Raw genomic sequence first — 15688 nt, 5'->3', positions numbered from 1 at the left:
TGTCCAGGCCCGTCTGAAGTTTGCTAGAGAGCATTTGGATGATCCAGAAGAGGATTGGGAGAATGTCATATGGTCAGATGAAACCAAAATATAACTTTTTGGTAAAAACTCAACTCGTTGTGTTTGGAGGACAAAGAATGCTGAGTTGCATCCAAAGAACACCAAACCTACTGTGAAGCATGGGGGTGGAAACATCATGCATTGGGGCTGTTTTTCTGCAAAGGGACCAGGATGACTGATCCGTGTAAAGGAAAGAATCAATGGGGCCATGTATCGTGAGATTTTGAGTGAAAACCTCCTTCCATCAGCAAGGGCATTGAAGATGAAACGTGGCTGGGTCTTTCAGCATGACAATGATCCCAAACACACCGCCCGGGCAACGAAGGAGTGGCTTCGTAAGAAGCATTTCAAGGTCCTGGAGTGGCCTAGCCAGTCTCCAGATCTCAACCCCATAGAAAATCTTTGGAGGGAGATGAAAGTCTGTGTTGCCCAGCAACAGCACCAAAACATCACTGCTCTAGAGGAGATCTGCATGGAGGAATGGGCCAAAATACCAGCAACAGTGTGTGAAAACCTTGTGAAGACTTACAGAAAACGTTTGACCTCTGTCATTGCCAACAAAGGGTATAAAACAAAGTATTGAGATAAACTTTTGTTATTGACCAAATACTTATTTTCCACCATAATTTGCAAATGAATTCATTAAAAATCCTACAATGTGATTTTCTGGATTTTTTTCTCATTTTGTCTGTCATAGTTGAAGTGTACCTATGATGAAAATTACAGGCCTCTCATCTTTTTAAGTGGTGGCTAACTAAATACACAATTGGTGGCTGACTAAATACTTTTTTGCCCCACTGTATTAGTTCCACCACCCACACATGCGATGACATCTCCTGGTTTCAATGATGTTTCTAGAGACAATATCTCTCTCATCATCACTCAATACCTAGGTTTACCTCCACTGTATTCACATCCTACCATACCTTTGTCTGTACACTATACCTTGAAGCTATTTTATCGCTCCCAGAAACCTCCTTTTACTCTCCGTTCCAGACGTTCTAGACGACCAATTCTTATTGCTTTTAGCCGTACCCTTATCCTACTCCTCCTCTGTTCCTCTGGCGATGTAGAGGTGAATCCAGGCCCTGCAGTGCCTAGCTCCACTCCTATTCCCCAGGCGCTCTCTTTTGATGACTTCTGTAACTGTAATAGCCTTCGTTTCATGCATGTTAACATTAGAAGCCTCCTCCCTAAGTTTGTTTTATTCACTGCTTTAGCACACTCTGCCAACCCGGATATTCTAGCTGTGTCTGAATCCTGGCTTAGGAAGACCACCAAAAATTCTGAAATTTTCATCCCAAACTACAACATTTTCAGACAAGATAGAACTGCCAAAGGGGGCGGTGTTGCAATCTACTGCAAAGATAGCCTGCAGAGTTCTGTCCTACTATCCAGGTCTGTACCCAAACAATTTGAACTTCTACTTTTAAAAATCCACCTCTCTAAAAACAAGTCTCTCACCGTTGCCGCCTGCTATAGACCACCCTCTGCCCCCAGCTGTGCTCTGGACACCATATGTGAACCGATTGCCCCCCATCTATCTTCAGAGCTCGTGCTGCTAGGCGACTTAAACTGGAACATGCTTAACACCCCAGCCATCCTGCAATCTAAACTTGATGCCCTCAATCTCACACAAATTATCAATGAACCTACCAGGTACCTCCCCAAAACCTTAAACACGGGCACCCTCATAGATATCATCCTAACCAACTTGCCCTCTAAATACACCTCTGCTGTCTTCAACCAAGATCTCAGCGATCACTGCCTCATTGCCTGCATCCATAATGGGTCAGCGGTCAAACGACCTCCACTCATCACTGTCAAACGCTCCCTGAAACACTTCAGCGAGCAGGCCTTTCTAATCCTGGAAGGATATTGATCTCATCCCGCCAGTAGAGGATGCCTGGTTGTTATTTTTTTGAAATGCCTTCCTAACCATCTTAAATAAGCATGCCCCATTCAAGAAATTTAGAACCAGGAACAGATATAGCCTTTGGTTCTCCCCAGACCTGACTGCCCTTAACAAACACAAAAACATCCTATGGCGTTCTGCATTAGCATCGAACAGCCCCCGTGATATGCAGCTGTTCAGGGAAGCTAGAAACCATTATACACAGGCAGTTAGAAAAGCCACGGCTATATATGAAATTTGCTTCCTGCAACACTAACTCAAAAAAGTTCTGGGACACTGTAAAGTCCATGAAGAATAAGAACACCTCCTCCCAGCTGTCACTGCACTGAAGATAGGAAACACTGTCACCACTGATAAATCCACTGTAATTGAGAATTTCAAGAAGCATTTTTCTACGGCTGGCCATGCTTTCCACCTGGCTACTCCTACCCCGGTCAACAGCACTGCACCCCCCACAGCAACTCGCCCAAGCCTACCCCATTTCTCCTTCTCCCAAATCCAGTCAGCTGATGTTCTGAAAGAGCTGCAAAATCTGGACCCCTACAAATCAGCCGGGCTAGACAATCTAGACCCTTTCTTTCCAAAATTATCTGCCGAAATTGTTGCCACCCCTATTACTAGCCTGTTCAACCTCTCGTGTCGTCTGAGATTCCCAAAGATTGGAAAACAGCTGCGGTCACCCCCCTCTTCAAAGGGGGGGACACTCTTGACCCAAACTGCTACAGACCTATATCTATCCTACCCTGCCTTTCTAAGGTCTTCGAAAGCCAAGTCAACAAACAGATTACCGACCATTTCGAATCTCACCATACCTTCTCTGCTATGCAATCTGGTTACAGAGCTGGTCATGGGTGCACCTCAGCCACTCTCAAGGTCCTAAACGATATCATAACCACCATCGATAAGAAACAATACTGTGCAGCCGTATTCATTGATCTGGCCATGGCTTTCGACTCTGTCAATCACCACATCCTCATTGGCAGACTCGACAGCCTTGGTTTCTCAAATGATTGCCTCGCCTGGTTCACCAACTACTTATCTGATAGAGTTCAGTGTGTCAAATCGGAGGGTCTGCTGTCCGGACCTCTGGCAATCTCTATGGGGGTGCCACAGGGTTCAATTCTTGGACCGACTCTCTTCTCTGTATACATCAATGATGTCGCTCTTGCTGCTGGTGAGTCTCTGATCCACCTCTACGCAAACGACATCATTCTGTATACTTCTGGCCCTTCTTTGGACACTGTGTTAACAACCCTACAGGCAAGCTTCAATGCCATACAACTTTCCGTGGCCTCCAATTGCTCTTAAATACAAGTAAAACTAAATGCATGCTCTTCAACCAATCGCTGCCTGCACCTGCCCGCCTGTCCAACATCACTACTCTGGACGGCTCTGACTTAGAATACATGGACAACTACAAATACCTAGGTGTCTGGTTAGACTGTAAACTCTCCTTCCAGACTCACATCAAACATCTCCAATCCAAAATTAAATCTAGAATTGGCTTCCTATTTCGCAACAAAGCATCCTTCACTCATGCTGCCAAACATACTCTTGTAAAACTGACCATCCTACCAATCCTCGACTTTGGCGATGTCATTTACAAAATAGCCTCCAATACCCTACTCAACAAATTGGATGCAGTCTATCACAGTGCCATCCGTTTTCTCACCAAAGCCCCATATACTACCCACCATTGCGACCTCTACGTTCTCGTCGCCAAACCCATTGGCTCCATGTCATCTACAAGACCCTGCTAGGTAAAGTCCCCCCTTATGTCAGCTCGCTGGTCACCATAGCATCACCCACCTGTAGCACGCCCTCCAGCAGGTATATCTCTCTGGTCACCCCCAAAACCAATTCTTTCTTTGGCCGCCTCTCCTTCCAGTTCTCTGCTGGCAATGATTGGAACGAACTACAAAAATCTCTGAATCTGGAAACACTTATCTCCCTCACTAGCTTTAAGCAACAACTGTCAGAGCAGCTCACAGATTACTGCACCTGTACATAGCCCACCTGTAATTTAGCCCAAACAACTACCTCTTTCCCTACTGTATTTATTTGATTTATTTTGCTCCTTTGCACCCCATTATTCTTCCACTGCAAATCTACCATTCCAGTGTTTTACTTGCTATATTGTATTTACTTTGCCACCATGGGCTTTTTTTGCCTTTACCTCCCTTATCTCACCTCATTTGCTCACATCGTATATCGACTTGTTTATACTGTATTATTGACTGTATGTTTGTTTTACTCCATGTGTAACTCTGTGTCGTTGTATGTGTCGAACTGCTTTGCTTTATCTTGGCCAGGTCGCAATTGTAAATGAGAACTTGTTCTCAACTTGCCTACCTGGTTAAATAAAATGTAAAAAAATAAAAACAGCCCTGCCAGGGTCAATTTAGCTCTTTTAAGAAGAATATGTTTTTGAAGATTTTATATACTCTTTTTAGTAAGTATGGCTATGGTCAATTATACAAATCCATAATGGAAAATGTGAACTTCATTTTACAACCATTACAGCAACTTATTTCTATCTAGAACTATAACAGTAAACCTCTGTGCATGCTCATTCTGAGGGAACTCATTACAGTTATCTTTCTCTCAAAGTTCTCATATTTCATACAAGCATGAGCAAGCTCACAAACACATTTCATACACACACACACACTCTCTCTCGCTCTCTCTCTCTCTCTCTCTCACACACACTTTATTGTTCATCCTCGGCTGGCTGTGGCAACGGGATCTTGGGCCTCTATTGCGAGCCCTCTGCAAGAGTCCCCAAGTTGTTGGAGTTGTCAGTCCCGCTCTGCAGGAACTTCCTCAGGTCTTTGAGAGCCGGCCTCATCATCTGAACCAGGGCCAGCAGGGCTGCCTAGGTGCACTCCAGTGCCTGGGCCTGCCTCTACTGGGCATAGGCCTGCGCCTCCTGGGACCTACGGATCATCTGAAGTAATTGGTTCTGGCGGTCACCACGGTGGGTGTGGCCTCGGTGGTGGTGCAGTACTCCACCATGCCGCCTTCCTCCAGAGTGTGGTACGTGGTCTCGACTGGTGGAAAAAAAGACAGACAGCTTGTTAGAAAAGGATTCTTCACTCCTGGTCCCAGAGAGCTACAGGCTGTGTAAGATTTTTCTCCAGCCTAGCACAAACACTTCTGATTCTACTATTCAAATTAAGACCTTGATTAGCTGAATCATATGTGTTAGTGCTGGGCTGTAAGAAAAGCTGGCTCACCCTGTATAGTTCACCTTGCAACTGCCTCCATAACAATTTACAGAACCAGACACTTCAAACCGAATAAACAACTTACCATCTAGGGATTTCGTCTCCTCGCATGATGCTGAAGCTGTCTGAAGGCCTACAAATATCAGAAACGGTGTTTTGAATAGGTTAAGCAATGTATTTAAGCACTGTTTTCCCTTTCATTTGGGGTGGCAACCTGAATAAATGGTTATTGTGACATAAATAAATAACGTTATCATCTTTATACTAGTAATGTGGAAAATTGGAGCTTTGAAAAACTGGAATTTGCTCTAGCTCTCCTTGCCAAAGTCATTGCAGCCTGGTTAGAAACGTATGAAAAACGTACTTTCCGTGAGTGTCACGGTGGTGACTGAGCTCATAGTAACAGGTAAAGTTATCTCAGCATTTGGGTCTCCAGCAGGTAAACTGATGATAGTCGCCTCTCCCAAGAGGTTACAAATACGCTGCTGCATAGCAGTGAGGATAACCGGAACCGAAGTGCAGTCGGTAGTGGTGTCCTCAATTGCCGCCCTCGCCTGTGCCACTTTTGCGCCTCACCTCGGTCTTCATATCCGACCACTTCTTCTTGACCTCGGCCAATTCTCATGGGCAGGTTGTTACAGCGTTCACCTTCTTCAGGATTTCTATCCACGCGTTATTCTTTGCTATGTGAGTGTGAACGAGTATGTGCTTTTGTTTCTCAATTTCCTCTACAATAATTTCGACCTCTCTCTCAGAAAAATTAATTTTTCTCTTTTTGCCATTCGATGCATAAATTGCTGTTTCTTTTAAATAATTGTGCGTATTGTACGTAAAATAGTACGATTTACTCAATTGATCAACGTAATGGCTTCCAGAATCGGCTTCTTCTTCCTACAAACAACGCTTACGTTCGCTGTGATTGGAACTCCGCACAACCAACGTAGCACTGTGGTTGGTTACATTCCTCCCGTTTTGCCTGCTGCGGTTGGCTAAACCAAATGACAATTGTTCATCCCAATTAAAGTAATTATCTCGCTCCATGTAGTAAAAAACATAATCGAATTGACAAAATGTCAACATTGCATCAATATGAATGTAGGCTGTGTTGTAATGTGGATGTTTTTTCATGAGCTTAAGTTTATTTTCATTTATGGATTCATTTTAACCGGTTTTGTTCTGGGTTTCAAAAATGTACATCAACGATGGTGATTGGCTACTGGACCTATCCATCATGCACATTCCAACACCCTCCCTATTCACTCTCCACTAGTCATTTCCTGGCAGGAACCCTAGGTTGAAAATGCTAAAGTAGGCAGGAAGAGTCCTTTACGGCACCGGCTTTTTTTGGTTTGTGGTGTCACTTATCAATCCAACTGCCAAGTCAAACGGGAGGAATTCGCCGGCTATAGCCAAGAAAGGGCAGTGGACATCTTCAATACCAGTAGAAGGTATCACTGAAGTGACTTTCGTGGCACATTACAGCAAAAACTTGTTGAAATTGACAGTATATTGACTAAGTTACATTGTAACGCGGCTCAGCATCCACCTCATCACTTCTCAGCTGGCAGACGTAGCTAACATAGCTAACGTTAGCTAGCTAGCTATTTTGCCGGTTGCTAGTACGCCAACCGAGTTAGCAGAGAATTAAAGAAGTCAACCGTTATGGGCCAAACCTGGATAACGGTGGAATGAGATAGTTACATTGCAAAGTTTACATTTGACTGTTTAGTCTGCACTACTTTTAGCAGTCCTTCTGAGCAATTTAGTTAGAGCGCACGTGACGTGGTGGCTAAAATAGACTTGTCCATATTTGGCAGCTTGCCAAGCTACCCCAATTTACATTACATTTAGATATAGTAAAATATCGGCTATCGATTGTAATAGTTTGATAATATTGGTTCCATCCGTATGATGCACAAGCAAGGGTCGTTCGTGTCCCCCTTGCTCAGCGGGGTCTTTTGTCAATGCCAAGCAGATGAGGCGCACCGGGGTTCTGACCCAGGTGGCGGGGTCGAGGATACTGGGGGTCCATCCTTCCCACCTCGGGCTCGGCCGTTGTCAGGGGTGAACACAGGTTCCTGTGATGACTCCTGTGAACCATCGTATCTATGCGAACTTTGTGGTGGACCCGAGCAGGACCACAGACTGAAAGTGCTGTTTCAAGTCCTGGACGTGAATGGTGATGGGGGCATCTGCGTCAACGACCTGTCCATTGGGCTCAAGAAACTGGGCGTTCATCGCACAGAACTCGAGCTTATGGTAAGTGTGTCGTTTTATTACAGTACCTTTGGAAAGTATTCAGACCCTTAACATTATTCAGTTTGTTAGTTAGCCTTATTTTAAAATGTATTAACCTTTTTTTTTAAACCTACATAACATACCTCATAATGAAAGCGAACAGGTTTAGATTTTTTTGCAAGTTTATTATAAATAAGAAACATAAATACCTTATTTACAGAAGTATTCAGGCCATTTGCAATGAGATTTGAAATTGAGCTCAGGTGCATCCTGTTTCCATTGATCATCGTTGAGATCCTCGAGTCCACCTGTGGTAAAATCAATTGATTGGACATTATTTGGAAAGGCATACTCCTGTCTATATAAGGTCCCATAGCTCAAGCCATGAGGTCGAAGGAATTGTCCGTAGAGCTCAGAATTGTGTCGAGGCACAGATCTGGGGACGGGTACCAAAATATTTCTGCAGCATTGAAGGTCCCCAAGAACACACTGGCCTCCATTCTTAAATGGAAGAAGTTTGGAACCACAAACTCTTCCGATAGCTGGCTTCCTGGCCAATCTGAGCAATCGGGGGAAAGGGCCTTGGTCAGGGAGGTGACCAAGAACCCAATGGTCACTCTGACAGAGCTCTAGAGTTCCTCTGGCGATGAGAGAACCTTCCAGAAGGACAACCATTTCTGCAGCATGCCACCAATCAGGCTTTTATGGTAGAGTAGCCAGACGAAAGCCACTCCTCAGTAAATGCTCATGACAGCCCGCTTGGTGTTTGCCATAAGGCACCTAAAGACTCTCAGACCATGAGAAACAAGGTTATCTGGTCTGATGAAACCAATATTGAATTTTTTGGTTTGAATGCCAAGCGTCACGTCTGGAGGAAACCTGGTACCATCCCTACGGTGAAGCATAGTGGTGGCAGCATAATGCTTTGGGGATGTTCTTCACTGGCAGGGACTGGGAGACTAGTCAGGATTGATGCAAAGATTAACAGAGCAAAGTACAAAGAGATCCTTGATGAAAATCTGCTCCAGAGCCATCAGGACCTCCGACTGAGGCGCAGGTTCACCTTCAAACAGGACAACGACCCTATGCACATAGCCAAGACAACGCAGGAGTGGCTTCAAGACAAGTCTCTGAATGTCTTTGTGGCCCAGCCAGAGCCCAGACTTGAACCCGATATACCATCTCTGGAGAGACCTGCAGCAACGCTCCTCATCTAACCTGACAGAGTTTGAGAGCATTTGCAGAGAGAAATGGGGAAAACTCCCCAAATACAGGTGTGCCAAGCTTGTAGTGTCATACCCAAAAAGACTTGAAGCTGTAATCGCTGCCAATGGTGCTTCAACAAAGTACTGAGTTAAAGGGTCTGAATACTTGAATACCATTGAATACATTAGCGAAAATTTCTAAACCTGTTTTCCTTTTTCATTATGGGATAGTGTTTAGATTGAGGGGGTGGACAATTTTAACCAATTTTAGAATACGGTTATAATGTAACAAAAGGTGGAAAAAGTTAAGGGGTCTGAATACTTTCCGAGTGCGCTATATCTTTCTAAAGATTAATAACTTAAGGACAAGGTGAAACGCAATAAGTTCAAGCAAGCTCATTAACACTGTGACAGAATTAACTGATTTAATGTTGACTCCCTGTTCAGTGTTTACGTAATAATCTATTCTATAACACTGGGCAAAAGCTCGTAAGTAGAGCAGTAGTCAGCAACCGTTTCTATCACTTTCGGTCGTTAAAAACCAAGCCAATATTTACCACTCAGATGAACTTTTTAAAATATGACTTAAAAAGTGTTCACCTATGCAACATTACCCTAATAAAAACTGTTCTGTAGGAATGAGGTTTGTGCAGTAGCCTAATATTTCAAAACTTAAATAAATCAGTTGTAAAGAGGCACAGCTGAGCATAAATACAAATAATTATCTTTTTTGTTTTACTGGATTTTTCTGATGGTCAGTCTCAGCGACTGGAGGGATAGAGCAGCAGAGGGCCTGTCTCACAGTCCCTGCTCTCTCCCGTCCTCCAGTAAGACTGACCAGAGAGAGTGGGCACCGTCTTGCACCTGATGGCGAAACTCAAGTCGCACTGCATTATTTTTGCCTCTTGCACAAATATTCCTTGATATTAAAATAGAAATGATGAACCACAAATAATAAAACGCAGGCTTATCAATAGGCTACGTTTGGTTGCTCATTCCTTGCAGCTGCAGTGTGTTGGTTGGTTATAGGGAGAAGCATGTTTTATGGTTCGTGAAAGTGTTAACCGTGCTGAATAAAAACTTCAACATGAACTCGGTCAAAAAAACAGCAGCTCTTTGCTGCATTCTATGACGGTCTCTCCGGTCATGGTTTTAAAAGTTATGAATAGTATCTAACTCGCGTAGTATCTAACTTTGATGTGGGGTCGTGGAAGCTGCAGGCACAGTGATTTGAGCTATCCAATTAGCTTCTCAAAGGAATGTTTTCTTCACCTCAAACAGCAAACAAACTGTTTTGACATCCATTGAGAATGACAATAGTTCAATGTATTTTAAATCTTTCCAGCTCTCACCCTTTCGATAACCACTCAGCTTGAAATGAGAACTGTCATGCTCTGATCCAGTGGAATCATCATAAAATAGGCCTACCAGATTACTTCTTATCCCTTGACACCAAATAGCCTATAGCTGTGTCTGACTGGAGCTCACTGACTGGGAAACTCAGAATATTTTATCCAATTACAATGTTGCAAGTTTGCTAGGGCAAGCTTCAGCTGGACCCAAGTTGATACAATGTTTCAAGTTCTTTGCAGACAGGCCATACATATCCAATAAATAAGTCTATTTATTTTTATCAGGATATTTTATACCTGCTAATGTTATTCGTGGGCTTTATGTAGGCTATTTTTACATAGTCGGCAATGGCAATGGTAACTTTTTAGGTTTAGCATTTTCATTTAGATTTGGATAGAATTTTGATGAACCACATGACAATAGCTGTGTTCGAATACCCATACTAACATATACTGTATACTACAGTACTTAATGAGTATACAGTACCATTCAAAAGTTAGGACACCTACTCATTCAAAGGTTTTTATTTTATTTTTTACTTTTTTATACATTGTGGAGACATCAAAACTATGAAATAATATGTGGAATCATGTAGTAACCAAAAAAGTTAAACAAATCAATATATTTTAGATTCTTCAAATGATCCATCCTTTGCTTTGACTGCCAAGAGTGTGCAAAGCTATCTCTCAACCAGCTTCAGCTGAAATGTTTTTCCAACAGTCTGGAAGGAGTTCTCACACATGTTGAGCACTTGTTGGCTGCTTTTCCTTCATTCTGCGGTTCAACTCGTCCCAAACCATCTCAATTTGGTTGAAGTCGGATGATTGTGGAGGCCAGGTCATCTGATGCAGCACTCCATCACTGTACTTCTTTGTCAAATAGCCCTTACATAGCTTGGAGGTGTTTTGGGTCATTGTCCTGTTGAAAAAAAAAATTATAGTCCCACTAAGCACAAACCAGATGGGGTAGTGTATCATTGCAGAATGCTGTGGTAGCCATGCTGATTAAGTGTGCCTTAAATTCTAAATACTTCACTGACAGTGTCACCAGAAAAGCACCATCATACCACCACCTCCATGCTTCACGGTGGGAATCTAAAATACAGAGAATCTTTTCACCTTCTCGGCGGTTGGAACCAAAAGTCTCAAATTTGGACTCATCAGACCAAATTACAGATTATCAAATCAAATGTATTTATATAGCCCTTTGTACATCAGCTGATATCTCAAAGTGCTGTACAGAAACCCAGCCTAAAACCCCAAACAGCAAGCAATGCAGGTGTTGAAGCACGTTGGCTAGGAAAACTCCCTAGAAAGGACAAAACCTAGAGAGGAACCAGGCTGTGGGGTGGCCAGTCCTCTTCTGGCTGTGCCGGGTGGAGATTATAACAGAACATGGCCAAGATGTTCAAATGTTCATAAATGACCAGCATGGTCAAATAATAGGTCTGGGACAGGTAGCACGTCCGGTGAACAGGTCAGGATTCCATAGCCGCAGGCAGAACAGTTGAAACTGGAGGAGCAGCACGGCCAGGTGGACTGGGGACAGCAAGGAGTCATCATGCCAGATAGTCCTGAGGCATGGTCCTAGGGATCAGGTCCTCTGAGAAAGAAAGAGAGAATTAGATGGAGCATACTTAAATTCACACAGGACACCGGACAAGACAGGAGAAATACTCCATGTGTGCCGTTTTCAGTACATTGTTTCAGAATGGTTGCTTCAACTGCTGGACAGCGTTTTCATGCACACATGAAAAACACAATGGTCCTTGGCTCCAGGCGATGAGATGATCTGGAAAGATCTAAGCTGGTTTCTCAAATCAAAACAACTAGCTAGTTGATTGGAGAAGTAGTCAAATATCCAAACCAATTCAAAGTTGATAACCAACATTTCTGTATTCAAAACATGAATGGCTATCAATATATTTTTTTTACGGTTGATTTTAAAAACCATGCACAGAAACACTTGATACAAGTAATTATTGAGAAATTACAGGAGTAAACTACCAAGGCTGCCACGAGGCGCAACATCAACCATGGATGATGTTGGTGCTGACGATGACGATGACGAATATGAAGTTGACAAATTGTGAAATTTCATAGTCATCTGGTGGTCAAAGCAAGAGTGTGAAAAGTCTGGGCAACCTCTCCCTGCTCTTACAGACACCTACCCATGAGCCCCCTCTCTTTTCAGTTACTGTAACCAGCATCGTCACCCACTGAGCACCAACCGACACCGGACGTCCATGGACGTTGAAAGGTAGATTAAATTAGGTCAGTCGCCCTGGCCTTGATTTCAACATCCACTGGCGTCGTTTTTTGATCCGGTCCGGATCAGCCTTGATTTCAATGTCCACAGATTTCTGGACCCTACTTCATTTGGCCCAAACATCGACCTCCATGACTGTTTCAGACTTGGTCCGATCTAGACGAGACCAAATCTGAACCATTCGTAGACGTCTTTTTCACACACAGAGTTCAGTAGAGCACACACGTTAAGTACACTATAATGTACTATACTTTATTGTACTGAACTATACTCTACTGTGCTGTGCTTTGATGTCCAAACCTGTGAAACATTGATGCCTATGATTGGTTCAGATAGGCTACTAAATTTGTTTTTGTTTGGTGGCGGAGCTCATTAAAAGAACAGCCAGTGGTGTAGAATAATATGCCCAGGAGGATATTGCATATTTCTACCTTTTTGTGTACCAATTTAGGGCACATCACCATAAAGAGCATGACATTCATATCCATAATAATGCTTTTCTGTGTAGTACAGATCATTGACCCATGATGAAATTATGTTACTGGTGTAAATCCACTTCACTTGCTGTAGTTCAATAACCAAAATAGATTTTCTCAAACTCTGTGTTATGTCAAAGCTTGACACCCCATTCATTCAGTAGACATCTTTGAATCTAGATTCTGAGCAGATATTCAAGAGTTTTTAGAAAATGTGGTCCCATAAAAATATATAAGATTTTCCCAAAATTCTGTTACCGAACTTTGCATTTGCACAGTTCTTCCAGTAAATGCTTTTGTAAAATGTTCAGTGTAAATTGTTAAAAGTAGTCCTTAGAATTGTATGGTTTGTTAAACTTTGAAATCAGTGTTTTTTGTTTGGAATACATTTTATGTATGAAATCAGTCGGCACTATTATTTTACAGGCCAGTAACACCATCTGAAATATCAAGGTTTCATACAACAATGCTCTTTGAAAACCCTTCTTTAAATTAGGCTACTCTTATTTTCCAACCTCATTCACTTATTTGAACCAAAATTATTATACCCAGGTTGTTTATTTTTTTTTCAGTTAGAGGATTCACTTTTTTTTATTTGGCGTTTGCGTCTGTCTGCTGATTTGGGTTTATGGCAAACTGACATCCATTTTTGTGTGTAGGCCTAAGCTACTAACACAAGACAATTGTATTTCTTCAAGAATGTCAGCTTTGCCAGGGTTTACTTTAAGATAAAGATAATACCATTTTAAATTGCCATCCAAAAATAGATTTGTCCTCCTACACATTTCTGGCCATGAAGTAATAGTTACAGAACTAGGAAGTTGACACTGACAGCCAGTCATGACTCATGTCCATCAGATCTGGTGCTGGGATGGTGACTGATATGGTAGAAACAAGTCAGGTGCTAGGAGACCATCTCACAGGAGAAGCAGAGGTTAGGCAATACGAGAGGAAGATAAACAGGAGGGTACAAGGGGTTTCCTAGAGGGAATATGGGGAAAATTGGAGATAATTAAAGATAGTTGGACAAGGAAGGACTGGTTCTCACAGCAGTGAGGAGACAACTACTCGTACAACAAGTTACAAACAAAATAAAAAATATTCTAGTGAAGTCCAATAGGCAAATCAAATGTTATTAGTCACATGTTCCGAATACAACAGGTAGACCTTACAGTGAAGTGCTTACTTATGAGCCCCTAACCGACAGTGCAGTTGGGAAAAAAATATGGATAAGAATAAGAGAGAAAGGTAACAAGTAATTAAAGAGAAGCAGTAAAAAATAACAATATATACAGGGGGGTTCCCGTACAGAGTCAATGTGCGGGAGCACCAGTTAGTTGAGGTAGTATGTACATGTATCTGGCCACACCAGATACTGACTGTTACTTTTGATTTTGACCCCCCTTTGAGGTACACATTATTCCACTGCACTCTGAGACACTGTTCTATGCACCTTTTCTTGTACAATTATCTGAGTCATTGTAATTGAGTGAGTTGGTGTGTGTGTGATGCCGACTTGGCTTTTTTTAAATTTTTTTTTAGGCATTTTGCTCTTATCTGCTCTACTGTAAATGTAGCTGGAGTGCCTCCCAACGTCAGGTCGTGGGTTTGATCTGAACTTCTCCAAATAGGGATGAGAAAAGTTGGCCTTTATGCTTTTATTTATTTTTATTTTGTCTATCCCCACCAGACGCATTCATGACACGCATGTCAAAGTACCAAAACCAACTGTGAACCAACTACACTGCTCAAAAAAATAAAGGGAACACTAAAATAACACATCCTAGATCTGAATGAATGAAATATTTTTATTAAATACTTTTTTTTTTACATAGTTGAATGTGCTGACAACAAAATCACACATTATCAATGGAAATCAAATTTATCAACCCATGGAGGTCTGGATTTGGAGTCACACTCAAAATGAAAGTGGAAAACCACACTACAGGCTGATCCAACTTTGATGTAATGTCCTTAAAACAAGTCAAAATGAGGCTCAGTAATGTGTGTGGCCTCCACGTGCCTGTATGACCTCCCTACAACGCCTGGGCATGCTCCTAATGAGGTGGCGGATGGTCTCCCGAGGGATCTCCTCCCAGACCTGGCCTAAAGCATCCGCCAACTCCTGGACAGTCTGTGGTGCAATGTGGCGTTGGTGGAGACATGATGTCCCAGATGTGCTCAATTGGATTCAGGTCTGGGGAACGGGCGGGCCAGTTCATAGCATCAATGCCTTCCTCTTGCAGGAACTGCTGACACACTCCAGCCACATGAGGTCTTGCATTAGGAGGAACCCAGGGCCAACCGCACCAGCATATGGTCTCACAAGGGGTCTGAGGATCTCATCTCGGTACCTAATGGCAGTCAGGCTACCTCTGACGAGCACATGGAGGGCTGTGCGGCCCCCCCAAAGAAATGCCACACCACACCATGACTGACCCACCACCAAACCGGTCATGCTGGAGGATGTTGCAGGCAGCAGAACGTTCTCCACGGCGTCTCCAGGCTGTCACGTCTGTCACATTTGCTCAGTGTGAACCTGCTTTCATCTGTGAAGAGCACAGGGCGCGAGTGGCGAATTTGTCAATCTTGGTGTTCTCTGGCAAATGCCAAACGTCCTGCACGGTGTTGGGCTGTAAGCACAACCCCCATCTGTGGACGTCAGGCCCTCAGACCACCCTCATGGAGTCTGTATCTGACCGTTTGAGCAGACACATGCACATTTATGGCCTGCTGGAGGTCATTTTGCAGGGCTCTGGCAGTGCTCCTCCTTGCACAAAGGCGGAGGTAGTGGTCCTGCTGCTGGGTTGTTGCCCTCCTACGGCCTCCTCCACGTCTCCTGATGTACTGGCCTGTCTCCTGGTAGTGCCTCCATGCTCTGGACACTACGCTGACAGACACAGCAAACCTTCTTGCCACAGCTCGCATTGTAGCCTAGTGGTTAGA

At 43.2% G+C, this 15688-nt stretch overlaps 1 protein-coding gene and 1 pseudogene across 1 annotated transcript in view; one reads left to right on the top strand and one right to left on the bottom strand.

Moving 5' to 3' along the window:
* Positions 1-4318: 4318 nt before the first annotated feature.
* Positions 4319-6311, bottom strand: LOC112230542 (annotated as a pseudogene).
* Positions 6312-6423: 112 nt separating this feature from the next.
* The window catches only part of LOC112230751 (calcium-binding mitochondrial carrier protein SCaMC-2-B), a 32292-nt gene continuing 23027 nt past the window's right edge, over positions 6424-15688 (top strand). The window contains exon 1 of the mRNA XM_024397014.2: positions 6424-7461. Within this exon, the coding sequence (XP_024252782.1) occupies positions 7111-7461 (351 nt within the window). The 5' untranslated portion in view covers positions 6424-7110. The remainder of the gene's footprint in view (positions 7462-15688) is intronic.

This window comes from Oncorhynchus tshawytscha, linkage group LG33, assembly GCF_018296145.1.
Source record: "Oncorhynchus tshawytscha isolate Ot180627B linkage group LG33, Otsh_v2.0, whole genome shotgun sequence".
Classification (NCBI taxonomy): domain Eukaryota; kingdom Metazoa; phylum Chordata; class Actinopteri; order Salmoniformes; family Salmonidae; genus Oncorhynchus; species Oncorhynchus tshawytscha.
This window is presented reverse-complemented; position numbering and strand designations above follow the sequence as displayed.